Genomic DNA, 16400 nt, shown 5'->3' with positions numbered 1-16400 from the left:
CATTGACTCTGTACCGGTACCCCCTGTATATAGCCTCACTATTTGTTATTTTACTGCTGCTCTTTAATCATTTGTTACTTTTTATATAATTTGGTTGTGTGTGTGTGTATATATAAAAAATTATATATATATATATATATATATATATATATATAAAAAATGATATATATATATATATATATATATATTATTTTTTTACTTAACACTTATTTTTCTTACGAGCTCTTAACCAACAATGCAGTTAAGTATTTCACTGTAAGGTCAACACCTGTTGTATTCGGCGCATGTGACATACAATTTGATTTGATTCAGTTCTGGCCACTCCAGAACAGTCCAGCGTTTCTTCTTGAACCATTCCAGGGTGCCTTTGATATTCGTTTGGGGTTGTTGTCCTGCTGAAATTACCATCAACCTTCCAACCGAGACCAAGTGTTTGGACACTGGGTTGAACATTGCACTCCAAAACACCTTCATAATCTGCTGTTTTGCTTATGTACAAGGCCCCAAGCACCAGAGACAGCAAAGCAACCCCACAGCATTATCAAACCTTCCCTATGTGTGTAGTTATTTTCTTAATTTGGTTGTTGGTTAACATAGGAAGCCCCCACTGCCGAAGAAGGCTCAAGAAAGCCTGATTGAATGCTGGACTGTAGTGGAGTGGCCAGCCAATATTCCAGATCTAAATCCCATCCAAAACCTATGGTAAGAGCTGAAAATAGCAGTTGGAAGAATAAGAGCAGTTTGCTGTGAAGTGGGACAAATTGCCAGTAGGAAGGTGCAGCAAGCTCATTGATGGGATAAGAAGTGTTTGTCTGCAGTTGGCCAAAGGCTGTATTGTCTGCCAATTGTTTTTCTTTTCTAAATTAGTAGTTTGCAAAAATACAATGGGTTCTAGAATGTTGCAAATCCAAGGTCTGGAGAGAGAGTTTTTTTCAATTTCAAACTATTTTAGAAGAAATGGGGAATTAATTGAGAAGTGCAAGGGTGCCAACTAGTTTGTTACAAAGTTTATCCCTTGTGTAAAAATCAACAATGTTGCACATGGTTTGACTTTTGGGATTGAATTCACCTTTTGTCTATTTACAATAAATACTTATGTGCATCTTATCTCTATGATTTTGTCTTGATCAAGTTTGGTAAATGGCATAACTCTGTGAAAATCTTACTGGGCACTTTTCAAACAGGACCATAGTAAAGTAGAAATGTCCATAATATTACCACCAGCAGGTGGCATTGGTCATCAGTGTATTGACAATGCAAAATGTTGGTTTTCCCATCATATAGGTTCAAAAAGCTCTATACATCCTTGTCTTTGCTCTTATGTCTACGGGGTGGGATAACTATTAATCGCAGGTTATTTTAGCATCTACACGCAGTTTTTGCCTTTTTGGTATAGATTGTTCTGTTAATCCCAAAATGGTGCTTAATTAATTTGTGTCCATTTAATAACTAAACTCCAAAAACAATGGTGAAGATAAAATCGATACATTTGAAGGTTAGTAATGTATGCTCTTGTGTTTTTATTCCCTGGGCACGGCGTTCGAGACGAAACGCGTTGGCCGCAGACATGCGCACAGTCCTCATTGGCCCATACTTTTTGTCCATCAGCGAACAAGGCCCGCCTATCCTTTATAAATTGCTAGACAGCACAATCCGAGGGAGTTCACTTTGTGTATCCTACACGTTGAGCAGAGCCACGGAAACCGCTGCGCCCTTTTGACAAATGGTTGTCCAAGTAAACCAGCCAACTCGCCACTACAACAAAACGATGGAAGGAAGTCAGCAAAAGGTGGAGGCTAATGTCTTACTACTTGGAGCTGAAAGCGTCGGTAAATCTGGTGAGCATAGTTGAATGAATCCTTAAAATTGAATTGCACTTTTATTTATGACGTTGACAGTCTGCACCTTGAAGAGGGACTTTTTTTGTTGTGATCGTTGAAAGTAGACTGGAGTTATGACGGCCAAATGCAATGTGAAATGGATTTCCTGGTGTAATACATTTGACTGATCAACATGTCTCATTAATTACGCAATGTTGTGTCCTCAGCTCTCACGGTGCGGTTTCTCACTAGAAGGTTTATCGGCGAATACGGCGATATTGGTATGTGTTGGTCTTTTGACTTGATCCATTGATAATTATACTATTACCATCAAATCAATAGGTTATAATAATAATAATAATACAGTAGATCAAACCATATATATATGGGAAATGCAGTCAATCACCCTGACGCACTGCTGCGTTTATATATAAATGGTTCGGATTTGTTTTGCATTTACAGAATCCATCTACAGTCACACTGACCGAATAGAAGGACGGGAGATCAGCTTTAATATCTGGGATTCGCTTTGCCCCCAGGTGAGAGAACATTCTAAATAATTTAGGCTACGTGATAATAACTTTATAATTGTAATGACAGACTTTGATTAGTGGTTACTCAAACAGGCAGAGCATACTGGCGTTTTTCTATTCAACAAGGAGGTTAAAAGGGTTGACTAAATACATGTATTTTGTCTTCATGTGTTTTAGAATGGTGAGGTCGAGGGACACATCAGCGACAGACAACTCCAGTGGGCGGACGGTTTCATTCTTGTTTATAGCATATGTGACCGTGCCAGCTTCAATGTGGTGCGGCAACAGGTGCAGCGCATCCAGCAAGCCAAAAGCAAGTTCCCCGGAGCCCATCCCATTATTATCGTGGGCAATAAACGTGACCTCCAGCATCGCCGCACTGTCTCCAGCGAGGAAGGACGCCTCCTCGCTCTTTCCACGGACTGTGGCTTCTTTGAGATCTCTGTAGCGGAGACATACCACGAGGTACAACTGGTATTTCACGAACTGCTCGACCTTATCCGAGAGGCGAGGGCGCTCAAGAAGGGGGCAGCTGGGATCAAGGGTATTGTGAGAAGCATGTCCGCAGTTTTCGGAAGGAAGAGGACTGAGTAGTTCCAATATAGCTGAATACGAGAGACGTTGAGGTGTTACTGTAGTTCTGCATCTAAACAGCCCAGGACTTGTCCGTGCATAAAAAGGATGGTTATGTTTCCATATTGGAATAGGTCCATGCACAGCTCTATGATTTAGGCCTAACTGAACTCAAGCCGGTTGGATTGTTACTCGAATGAGATGATTGACAATCAAATCCTATCAAATTGACAGGATTAAGTACTCTTATTTGTGTCGGAGGTCAGGTGGCCTAAAGTAGCAGAAAAATGCCCTTAAATTGCCAACTTGTTAGATTGCCTTGCAACATGCCATACAATTGCCAACTGTAAAGCAGAAGGGCTCTTGTTTAAATTCCTGGAAGAAGTATTGTGGAGACTCTATGTGCAATAGACAACTTATTTCTCTTCACAAATCTGTATCAGCATGCAGAATGTTCTACGGGTCAGGTCTGCTTGGTCTTATTGGCACAATCCCTTGGACTATTGACAGTCTATGCAAGACAGATAAGTGAATGTGTAGCATTATAATGGTGTGATCATTACATTTGCTCCCTTAGACTCCAGTAGTTTTGCTGCGTTTCCATCCACGGCACCTACATCAATCACACCTTTAAGGTGTTTTGAAAGGTCAGCCAGTGGGGGACCATTCTCTGTTCATTAATGTCAATACCATCTATTTGTCTGAGAGTGCTGTACATTTCACGTCTTTGAAGAATGCCGAGGCCTACTTGACTTTTTCATAGGGGTGTTAATGCAGTGGACAAACATGTCTATTTCAATAGCCTACTGATCCTATCATGTTTTTTTTTTTGGTAACTTTTCATGAATTATGACAACTGAAGTCATGTTTGTTATACAAGTCATTACTTTAACTGTACAAAGTTTACATACTACAGAACTTGGTTGTACAATTTCATAATAAAATGTGAAATGAATGCTTAAGTGAAGTCTAATTTTTTTTCCCCAAACACAATGTCAAGCCATGCTGGTGATCTTTAATGTGCTGTAAGAGGGGAACATCTTCTCACAATCCAACTAGAGGTAAAGATTAACCAAGTCACATTTCACTCCTCTCCCTGGATACTTAACAAATTACTGACAAATCTCAACCAACGTTTCCAAGGTTATTCTGAGCGAGAAATCCTTTAGTGCTCTCTTAAAACATCTCATTCTGTCAATGCAGCGCTGAGATCACGGGACTGAGCTTATCAAACTTAATCCTATAGACTCATCAGCAGGTATATCTCTCTAGTCACCCCCAAAACCAATTCTTTCTTTGGCCGCCTCTCCTTCCAGTTCTCTGCTGCCAATGACTGGAACGAACTACAAAAATCCTCTGAAACTGGAAACACTTATCTCCCTCACTAGCTTTAAGCACCAACTGTCAGAGCAGCCCACAGATTACTGCACCTGTACATATAGCCCACGTATAATTTAGCCCAAACAACTACCTCTTTCCCAACTGTATTTAATTTATTTATTTAGCTCCTTTGCACCCCATTATTTTTATTTCTACTTTGCACATTCTTCCATTCCAGTGTTTTACTTGCTATATTGTATTTACTGTGCCACCATGGCCTTTTTTGCCTTTACCTCCCTCCTCACCTCATTTGCTCACATTGTATATGGACTTGTTTATACTGTATTATTGACTGTATGTTTGTTTTACTCCATGTGTAACTCTGTCGTTGTATCTGTCGAACTGCTTTGCTTTATCTTGGCCAGGTCGCAATTGTAAATGAGAACTTGTTCTCAATTTGCCTACCTGGTTAAATAAAGGTGAAATAAAAAATTATGGGAACGGCAGTCAGCCCCCATCAACGTTGACCTCCTAACCAAGGTCAACTACAAGGGAAATGCAGTCAATCACCCTGACGCACTGGCACATCAGCTCTGCCTTCAAAGCCATTTCATCCACTGCATTCGACTTCTCTGACCAAATGAAACAGGAACAAACAAACATCCTCGTTCACATCAAAAGAGGGGATCTCATGCCACTTCATTGCCCCCTTATTTACTCACAGGTTCACTCATACACTTAACCTTGTGGGACCAGACATGATCTAAATGTGGGATGCTGACTGACTTGTGGCCAAACATGGGAGTTCTCTAGTCACAACACCAGGGCATCGCAGATCTAGCCCCAGCAGAAACCACGTCTCAAGGGACAGTTTGATTTAAGGGGTAGGAAGGCTATGTGGGGTGCTTTGATTATGCTGTGCGTAGAAATATGCACATCCAGCAGGAAGGCTATGTAAACAAGGTCCCAATGAGCAGTTGATAGTAGAATCAGGTGTTAGTGTTCAGCAGGGCTGCAGAAGAATCCTGCATACCCAGTAGTTCTCCAGGAGGAGGGTGAGCCTCTCCTGCAATAACAAGCAATGGGGGGATTCCACAATGACAGACACTGCGCTTGAGGCAGTCCCCAGAGATACTTGAGTCCACGTCTCCACACAGTTTTAAAACGTGTATTGTATATGTCCTCATTGTGAGCATATTCCCTGGCCCCTCCCTCTATGCAAATTATTTGACAGAGTCTTTTGAAAATAATATTTATTTACTTTAAGACATATTGTTGCCATAAGTCAATGGTTCCAGCTGTCAATGGATTTTAGAGGGTGGCATAATGATTATTTAAATGGTTTTACTTTCCAGATCTGTCTACACTAAGATATCGAGTCACAGTGCGTGCCTGACTACCTCTTGAGGTGGGCGGGAAGATCAGATCACATTCAGATCACAATTAGTCTATTAATCATCTACACCTGCCTCAAAATCTGGACTCAATAAGAATGTGGATCAGGATAAAGGATGCAAGTTACAGCCAGGTCTAAACAGGGCTAAAGAAGCAAAAAGTCCATGGCCCACCTTCTGTAATACAGAGCCTCTCATTATTCGCCACGTGTTCCTGTCCTTACCACCACTGGTTGCCACAAGTTCACAACCTATTCTTCACTGACACTCCTCGTTTAGGTCCCGTTCCTCAGACGTAACCACATTGGGATCACCAGGTCTCCTCCAGGATCTCCTTAACCATTACAAGAAAATACTTTGAGGGAGAAGGAAGGGGGAGTCTCAACTGTCTAAATGAGCTTCCTTTTCTCATTGTGGACGTACAATGATGATGATATCTCATACACATAATACTGTAATACATTACCAACACATGCCCATAGAGTTAAGGATTAACTAAAGGGATAGTTCACCCAAATGTAATTTTTTTAAAAAAGAAGCATACTTGGTTTCCTTACCCTGTAAGCAGTCTATGGACAAGGTATGAGAGCAATCTATGCTTTTGGTTTAGTTTCCTTGGCACTGTTTCCAAATGCTTATGTTTTAGCGTTTGTAGCCCAAATCTCATTCAGGTCATGTTACCATTATTCACTCATGTCCAAATAATTCAAAAGTATCTCAAGTGTATTGTGAAGCTCAATAAAGTTATTTATAGATGATTTGAACACGATGGACAAAAATGCTAATATCAGACCCGTGACTTGAATGGGACTAAAAATGTTAGCATTTGGAAACAGTGCCAGCCACTGCCAGGGTAACTAAACCAAAGCATGGATTGCTGTCATAACTTGTCCACAGACTGCTTAGAGGGTAAAGCAACTCATTTGTAATTTTGGTGAATGATCTCAGGAAGGAGGACCACACTTGTATAATGCACATCATATATACTGAGTACACCAAACATTAGGAACACATTCATATTGAGTTGCACCCCCCTTTTGCCCTCAGAACAGCCTTAATTCGTCAGGGTATGGACTCTACTCGGTGTTGAAAGCATTCCACAGGGATGCTGGCCCACGTTGACTCCAATGCTTCCTACAGTTGTGTCAAGTTGGCTGGATGTCCTTTGGTTGGTGGACCATTCTTGATACACACGGGAAACTTTGAGTGTGAAAAACCCAGCGGTGTTGCAGTTCTTGACACAAACCAGTGTGCCCTGCAACTACTACCATACCCTGTTCAGAGGCACTTAAAACGTTTGTCTTGCCCATTCACCCTCTGAATGGCACACAAGCACAATGTCTCAATTGTCTCAAGGCTTCAAAAATCCTTCTTTAACCTATCTCCTCCACTTCATCTATACTGATTGAAGTGGATATAACAAGTGACATCAATAAGGGATCGTAGCTTTCACCTGGATTCACTTGGTCAATCTATGTCATGGAAAGATTTGGTGTTCTTAATGTTTTGTGTGCTCAGTGTACTGTTCAATTACTTGTATTTGGTATTTAGAATGAAATACTATCAGTATGCCATACTGCATACTGTTATTAACGGTGTCCATGGAGACCCACAGCGATACGAGGAATGTACAGCTCTGGCAGGGGTGCGAGTGGAAGATTTCCCTTTTTTCACCATGGCAACTCTTATTTTTCCAAGGTCTGTTGCACACATACGTAATAATACTTCATGTACAGTACAGCCATACAGTGTGTGATGTAACATATCTAGGAGAAGGGGTGGGGTAAATGTGTCTATTTGGTTAGAGGTTCTGAGCCGATACGCAAATGAAATGTTATGAGGACCATTCGTTTAGAGCATTGTCTCCTGTTCTAAAATCCACACCCTCCCACTAACTTCCATCCTCCCGAAAAATGTGACGCAAGCAACAACAAACGCTGGGTTCTTCAGTGCTTCAGCCAGTACTCATGAAAATGGATGTGAAGGTGCATGGCAACAACACCACCATTGTTGACACTTGTCTGTCAGGAGTGGGAGGGATCGTGCCAGTTGGAGAACAGGTTGCTGTGCCACACAGACTAAGAGCTGCCATGATGTCATCATGGTGGGACGGAACGGAGAAGGGAAACACGGTGTCCATGGCAACCAGTGATGTCACTGTTGCCCACGCTCTCTTCCCTCACGCCATCAAGAAATCAAGCACGCACCACCGGGAAGATCCCACAGAATGAACTCTACTTCCGATCAGCTGTGTTGGGGTTGGGAGGTTAGGGACATGTTGGCAAAAGATAGTGGGTGTTTTTTTTAATCGGAATCACAGCGAGGATTCTCTGGAAGCACCCGGGGGTTTCACCTTTGCCAGTGAACGAGGAGCATAGAAACACACCTCACAGCTCCTTGCAGGCACGTTGTTAACACATGTCGTTAAAACACACACACAGACAGACAGACAGACAGACAGACAGACAGACAGACAGACAGACAGACAGACAGACAGACAGACAGACAGACAGACAGACAGACAGACAGACAGACAGACAGACAGACAGACAGACAGACAGACAGACAGACAGACAGACAGACAGACAGACAGACAGACAGACAGACAGACAGACAGACAGACAGACAGACAGACAGACAGACAGACAGACAGACAGACAGACAGACAGACAGACAGACAGACAGACAGACAGACAGACAGACACACACACGCACACGCACACGCACACACGCACACACACACACACATATCAATAATGACCAGAAGTTTTTTGTATTTTTTTACACCCTTTTCCTCCCCAATTTCATGATATCCAATTGCGATCCAATTACGAACTTGTCTCATCACTGCAACTCCCCAACGGGCTCGGGAGAGGTGAAGGTCGAAAACATGTCCTCCGAAACATGACCTGCCAAACCACGTTCTTAATACTGGCCCACTTAATCCGGAAGCCAGCTGCACCAGTGTGACGGAGGAAACACCATTCAACTGACGACCTAAGTCAGCCTGCAGCGTCGTCACTCACTTGCTTCATCCCATTACTTAACTTTTATTTTTGGTTGAGTTGGAAAAGTCAATCCTGAATCTTGCAATCACACAAAATAAACCGCTCTAGGGATGCTTAAGAATGTTGATCTTCACCTTGTACTTCTACCAAGCCAGCTGAGGAGGATGGCTTCCTTCCAAAGGAGATTTTCCTTCCCACTAGTCACAGACATCAATTCAACATCAATTCCACGTTGGTTTAACATAATTTTATTGAAATGTCGTGGAAACAACATTAAATAAACCAGTGTTCCCAGTTGTGCTTTAAGTCTGGGTTGTTGTTCTAAGCATGTAACAAATGCATTTGCAAACTGCTATAGAGACGGGTGGGGTGTTTACCAACAAAACCGATGTGTGCACTATTACGAGGCCAAAAAAACAGGGTTGGCTTACAATCTAAGGATTATTGACAACAAGTAAACTATATTTCGTCTGAAAATGTACATTTGCCCAATAAGCACTTGCTGTCTCTCAAATACACTCAGCAAAAAAGAAACGTCCCTTTTTCAGGACCTGGTCTTTCAAAGATAATTAGTAAAAATCCAAATAACTTCACAGATCTCATTTGTAAAGGGTTTAAACACTGTTTCCCATGCTTGTTCAATGAACCATTGAAAATTAATGAACATGCACCAGTGGAACGGTCGTTAAGACACTAACAGCTTACAGACGGTAGGCAATTCAGTGATGTCAGTTATGAACACTTAGGACACTTAGGACACTAAAGAGGCTTTTCTACAGACTCTGAAAAACACCAAAAGAAAGATGCCCAGGGTCCCTGCTCATCTGCGTGTACGTGCCTTAGGCATGCTGCAAGGAGGCATGAGGACTGCAGATGTGGCCAGGGCAATAAATTGCAATGTCCATACTGTGAGACGCCCAAGACAGCGCTACAGGGAGACAGGATGGACAGCTGATCATCCTTGCCGTGGCAGACCACGTGTAACAACACCTGTACAGGATCGGTACATCTGAACATCACACCTGCGGGACACGTACAGGATGGTAACAACAACTGCCCGAGTTACACCAGAACACACAATCCCTCCATCAGTGCTCAGACTGTCCGCAATAGGCTGAGAGAGAGTGGACTGAGGGCTTGTAGGCCAGTTGTAAGGTAGGTCCTCACCAGACATCACCGGCAACAACGTCACCTATGGGCACAAACCCACCTTCACCGGACCAGACAGGACTGGCAAAAAGTGCTCTTCACTGACGAGTCGCGGTTTTGTCTCACCAGGGGTGAAGGTCGGATTTGCGCCTATCATCGAAGGAATTAACGTTACACCGAGGCCTGTACTCTGGAACGGGATCGATTTGGAGGTGGAGGGTCCTTGTTCTGGGGCGGTGTGTCACAGCATCATCGGACTGAGCTTGTTGTCATTGCAGGCAATCTCAACGCTGTGCGTTACAGGGAAGACATCCTCCTCCCTCATGTGGTACCCTTCCTGTAGGCTCATCCTGATATGACCCTCCAGCATGACAATGCCACCAGCCATGCTGCTCGTTCTGTGCGTGATTTCCTGCAAGACAGGAATGTCAGTGTTCTGCCATGGCCAGCGAAGAGCCCAGATGTCAATTCCATTGAGCACGTCTGGGACCTGTTGGATCGGAGGGTGAGGGCTACGGCCATTCCCCCCAGAAATGTCCAGGAACTTGCAGGTGCCTTGGTGGAAGAGTGGGGTAACATCTCACAGCAAGAACTGGCAAATCTGGTGCAGTCCATGAGGAGGAGATGCACTGCAGTACTTAATGCAGCTGGTGGCCACACCAGATACTGACTGTTACTTTTGACTTTGACCCCCCCTTTGTTCACGAACACATTATTCCATTTCTGTTAGTTACATGTCTGTGGAACTTGTTCAGTTTATGTCTCAGTTGTTGAATCTTGTTATGTTCATACAAATATTGACACATGTTAAGTTTGCTGAAAATAAACGCAGTTGACAGTGAGAGGATGTTTATTTGTTTGTTGAGTTTACATAACCATATTAGCAGAGACGTGGCAACAGTCAAAACACTTCAAAACAAGAGATGGTATCAAGAACGAGATTAAACTAGCTGAAATGAGCCATCTACCATACAGCCTTTAACCTCTGAGCTGTGCATGCAGTATTGTTGTGACGTCATCAACCCGTCTGTCTATATTAATAGAGAATAAAGATTGATTGATATAGACAGAGCTTTTTGGTAACGTGTGTCCTTAAACCTATGTCAATTATTAGCCCTTTCATACCTAAAATATTTTACCATTCCTGCTTTTTTACACCATCTTTTTGGTAAATCTAGAAGAGGTGGGGGATAAAAAAAAACAAGGGAAAATAAAAGCCATGATTCCTTTATTTTCACAGAACCTGTAACCAAAATACAGGAATCGGGTCTGTGTGAATGGTCCTCTGCTTTTTTGCAGGTAAATCCATTAACACTTCCATTGTTTAACACCTTCCTAAATTGAAATGCACCCCCTCCAACCCCAACATGTACCCCTCCTCGTCCTAATTTGCCAGTTATCCACTGACATGTATAAAAGCAGTATACCTGCAAGAAAGTGGTAAACAAGGGGCTATTTGAAAAGGGGTCATAAAAACTGAAATGGAATGAAAACGGGATGCTAGCTGACTAAGCCTATTTACAGTGCAAGAGGAAGGTACACAGGCGCTCACACACATTCACATGCACACACACAGTGTGGAGTAAACGGATCACTCCAACACTCACTGTCGGTGTGCCTGAGGGCCATCTGTGTCTTTCTCCAGACACGTGCACAGATTGTAGTGCCCCTCCAAATCAGATTGGTCTATAGAGACCCTGCCTTTCTGTGTGCAATGTATTATTTTCTCTCTTCAGCTGCTCCCCCACCTCTCTCCCTTTCTCTGCTTCTCTCTCTCTCTCTCTCTCTCTCTCTCTCTCTCTCTCTCTCTCTCTCTCTCTCTCTCTCTCTCTCTCTCTCTCTCTCTCTCTCTCTCTCTCTCTCTCTCTCTCTCTCTCTCTCTCTCTCTCTCTCTCTCTCTCTCTCTCTCTCTCTCTCTCTCTCTCTCTCTCTCTCTCTCTCTCTCTCTCTCTCTCTCTCTCTCTCTCTCTCTCTCTCTCTCTCTCTCTCTCAAACATAAACACCCACACTGGAGCACTCCTAAGGTGAGTGGACGGTGGGGTATGAAAGGTTCTTAACGGTCTGTTGACGCACAAAGAAGATTAACTACGTGTGTCATTGTGTCCTTGTTGCCTTGTACTCTGTGTCTTACCGTGTGTGTGTGTGTGTGTGTGTGTGTGTGTGTGTGTGTGTGTGTGTGTGTGTGTGTGTGTGTGTGTGTGTGTGTGTGTGTGTGTGTGTGTGTGTGTGTGTACACTGCTTCCATCCCTCTCCTCACCCCACACTGGGCTTGAAACACTAACCCTCGAAGCATCGTTGCCTATCACTCCACAAAAGTCGCAGCCCTTGCGGAGGGAAACGACTACTTTAAGGTCTCAGAGCGAGTGTCATCACTGGTTCAAATGCTACTAGCGCACACTGCTAACTAGCTAGCCATTTCACACCGGTTACACGTGTGTGAGAGAACGGTCCATTGACAGTGAGTGAGAGTGTGCATGTGAGCATTTGAACGTGTCTGTTACTATTAGTCTTTTATTTGACTTCCTCCTGTTAGGTACCTCCCTGATCAAACACATCTTATCTCCACACCCATGGTTTTTACAGGACTTGAACTCTCACCTTTAGGGATTGGCTCCTTGAAAAGGCTTTGTTGGGTGAGTGTCTGACTCCTGAGATGCAATCAGGACACCTCTATGACTCTGTCTATTGAGCTGCCTGATCTGCATCTGGGTTGACCCTTGACCTCTGACCTACACGGGCACTTTGATACATGTAGCCTGAGTTACCTAGCGGACATTGTATGATACTGACTCTATTGATTGGCTGAGGGCAGATGACAGTACTGAAATGTCAGATTATATCATAATTATCATAAATGTCAGGAAAAATGCTAAAGCAGTCCTGTGTCGGAGGATGGTCTCGTAGTAGTGCTGCCATTTACTGTACAAATAAATAAGTAAACAAGGATCCATTGGATCGTCGTTCATATAGGCTAATTTCATTTCTCAGTGAGAAAATAGTACTTTGCCATCAGCGTGTAGTTTACCTCTCTATACGTAACCTCAGCCTTTCTGTCAAGCTCACTTTCTTTGAGACAAATAGACATGTGCGTGAGTCATTTTTTGTTAAGCATAGCTGAATGTGTAAAACCCATAATCGTAAGTAAGTGGTTTCAGGTAACAAGTCATCTGAGTCATCTGGTAGGATTGGCCTTCAAGTTTGCTGATCTCACTTTCTTTGTTGAAGGAGGGCACTCTTAACCCAACCCCCAGACTGCATCTTGGCATCCATCATGTCAAGATAACGACTGTCAAAATGTCCTTTTGTACATGAGGGCGTGCTCGGCCGTTTTCTGTCCTCCACCATCAGCTCCCTTGCCTTGCTGATGCTGAGGGAGAGGTCATTGTCCTGGCACCACACAGCCAGGTCACTGATCTCCCTATAGGCTGTGTCATGGTCGTTGGTGACCAGGCCTACCACCGTCGTGTCGTCAGCAAACGTTAATGATGGTGTTTATATGTAGGAGGGGAGAACAGAAAATCCTTTGATCCCTCTACATTTAAACCATTCACAGCATAACATAGCTACACCCACCATAGAGACATTTCCCATACTGAAATGTCACATTGACACTTTGAACCTTAACACACACACAGGACAGAGTAAATTTGGTTGAGAGCATTTATAGAGATTGGTCCAAGTCATCTATCTACCAGGATGAACATCCCACTGCTGACTTGCCTCTGAAGCTAACCAGGAAGTGGTGTTGGAGGGCCAGTTGTCGGCACTGTTTCCTCTGTTCTAAAAAAAAAAAAAAAAAAGAATATCCCAATGCTCCAGGGCAGTGATTGGGTAGGGTGCCATCTTTCGGATGGGATGTTTAGCGGGTGTCCGGACTCTTTGTAGTCACTAAAAATGCACGACTCTCTCTTTAGTGGTCCAAAACAAATCATCACGCTGGGAGGAGAGATTACTGTTATGTGTTATGGAGAAACTTAAGTCTGTCACACACTACATTATCTTAATACATCTCCCCGTTTTAAAACAACCCTTTTGGATATGAGAGGAACACCTGGGAGCTTGCGTGTTGTGAAAGGTTCTACATGAACTGCCTTGTAATATGGAAGGTGATGCAACCATAGGGTTCCAAAAATGTACTACAGTATGTTTTTGGCTCAAAGGTCAACACCAATTCCACCAGTTGTTTACATTATTTAAGTGCATACGATTTATTGTTACGTTTTATTAATATTGAGGTCCAGTTAAACGAGGGATAACCTATATTACACAAGGGATAAAATAAAACATTTAGTCATGCGCATTCCATCCACTCCACTTCTTGTTGTGCAATACTGAGTGACACAATTCTCATCACTCCTTTTCCTTATAAAGCAGGTATAGCAGACTACGTGCTTCAGCGGTTCTGTTCAGTTAAAACTTTTCTCCCCTGGCTTGGCTAGTATGAGCTAAAAACATCCATTGTTTTGACCTGACAATTAATGACAAACTCCAGCCTGCATCTGTCCTGGTTGAACTCTGAAGTCACTGCATATTGGTTCCAGGCCACAGAAAGCCAGCGGTGAAAAGAATCTATCCTCATAAGTAGACCAACTTCACAATCAACTTGAACCTTGCACCAAATCACCCCCCTGGACAGCAGCAGGGGACAAACAATGAGCTGATTGGCTAATGATTAACCAGAGTGACCTCTTGGCAGCGACTCTCTAAGTGAGAGAAGGAATCGTAGAAAAACAATTTGGTCGAAACCACGCCACGCCGTTTGCAAATAAACAGCCCTTAGGTCAGCTTGCTCCTCTGACTGTCCCCTATTCCTGGCATTCCAGGGGGCACATCGGCCCCTCCGGTCCTGCATTCCACACATAGCAGGTTTCTCATGCCACACAGGGCTCAGGAGGGGAACACAGAGACCTCTCACTCCTGGCGCACCTGGGCTGCCAAAGGGTGAGCGGCTCAATCCACGCGGATCGCTAGCGTCGCTTCACGCACCTGTGCCTCAGATCAGCTGATCGTTACGCTGGCAGCTAAATTAAAATCACGTGCCGAGATGACCGACCCTCTGCCATTTCTAATAAGAGGGGCATCTGACCTTTTGACCTTGACCGAGGTTTATCTTCTGCGGCCAGAATATGTTTCCACAGGTGAGGGCCATCACCCACATCAACACTACAGTGGGACTCCGAGGCACATGCAGGGAGACGTAGAGGCACAGCCCTCCTGGCCGTTAGCTGGAGCGAGACAACAGGACATATGCTGGAGGAGACGGCAATACCACACACAGCGCATCCACACAGTATGTACTCAAGACACACTGTGAACAAACATACGTATTTAATTTACCTTTATTTAACTAGGCAAGTCAGTTAAGAACAAATTCTTATTTTCAATAACGGCCTAGGAACAGTGGGTTAACTGCCTGTTCAGGGGCAGAACGCCAGATTTGTACCTTGTCAGCTCGGGGATTTGAACTTGCAGCCTTCATTCAGGTTACTAGCCCAACACTCTAACCACTAGGCTACCCTGCCGCCCTGTATAAAAAGTTCTAAAATACCACGGCCAAACACAACCACATAGGCAGGCCAAAATACAATCAAAAGGTTCTTTATTATAAATTAATCTTTTACAACGATGACATTACAGAGTATCACTATTAGAAATGTATAAAAAGGCTAACTACAGTTGAAGTCGGAAGTTTACATACACTTAGGTTGGAGTCTTTAAAACAAGTTTTTCTTTAAACAGCTTGGAGAATTCCTGAAAATTATGTCATGGCTTTAGAAGCTTCTGATAGGCTAATTGACATAATTTGAGTCAATTGGAGGTGTATCTATGTATTGCAAGGCCTACCTTCAAACTTAGTGCCTCTTTGCTTGACATCATGGTAAAATCAAAAGAAATCAGTCAAAACAGGTACAAAAGTATCTATATCCACAGTAAAATGAGTCCAATGTCAACATAACCTGAAAGGCCACTCAGCAATGAAGAAGCCACTGATCCAAAACCGCCATAAAAAAGCCAGACTACGGTTTGCAACTGCACATGGGGACAAAGATCGTACTTTTTGGAGAAATGTCCTCTAGTCTGATGAAAGAAAAATAAAACTGTTTGGTCATAATGACCATCATTATGTTTGGAGGAAAATGGGGGGCTTGCAAGCCAAAGAACACCATCCCAACCATGAAGCATGGGGGTGGCAGCATCGTGTTGTGGGGGTGCTTTGCTGCAGGAGGGACTGGTGCACTTCACAAAATAGATGCCATCATGAGGTAGGAAAATTATGTGGATATATTGAAGCAACATCTCAAGACATCAGTCAGGAAGTTAAAGCTTGGTCGCAAATGGCTCTTCCAAATGGACAATGACCCCAAGCATACTTCCAAAGTTGTGGCAAAAAGGCTTAAGGACAACAAAGTCAAGTTATTGGAGTTGCCATCACGAAGCCCTGACCTCAATCCTATAGAAAATGTGTGGGCAGAACTGAAAAAGCATGTGTGAGCAAGGAGGCCTACAAACCTGATTCTGTTACACCAGCTCTGTCAGGAGGAATGGGCCAAAATTCACCCAACTTATTGTGGGAAGCTTGTGGATGGCTACCCAAAATGTTTG

At 43.4% G+C, this 16400-nt stretch overlaps 1 protein-coding gene across 1 annotated transcript; it reads left to right on the top strand.

Moving 5' to 3' along the window:
- The first annotated feature begins 1579 nt into the window (after window positions 1-1579).
- Window positions 1580-3881, top strand: LOC118399396 (ras-related and estrogen-regulated growth inhibitor-like protein). Its single transcript, XM_035795451.2, has 4 exons — window positions 1580-1838; window positions 2048-2101; window positions 2283-2359; window positions 2531-3881. Exons 1-4 carry the CDS (start codon window positions 1724-1726, stop codon window positions 2945-2947), a joined length of 663 nt encoding a protein of 220 aa, XP_035651344.1. The 5' UTR covers window positions 1580-1723; the 3' UTR covers window positions 2948-3881.
- The last annotated feature ends 12519 nt before the right edge of the window (window positions 3882-16400 follow it).

The sequence above is a fragment of the Oncorhynchus keta genome, chromosome 20 (assembly GCF_023373465.1).
Source record: "Oncorhynchus keta strain PuntledgeMale-10-30-2019 chromosome 20, Oket_V2, whole genome shotgun sequence".
NCBI lineage: Eukaryota > Metazoa > Chordata > Actinopteri > Salmoniformes > Salmonidae > Oncorhynchus > Oncorhynchus keta.
The sequence above is the reverse complement of the archived record's forward strand: the minus strand, read 5'-3'. Positions and strand labels throughout refer to the sequence as shown.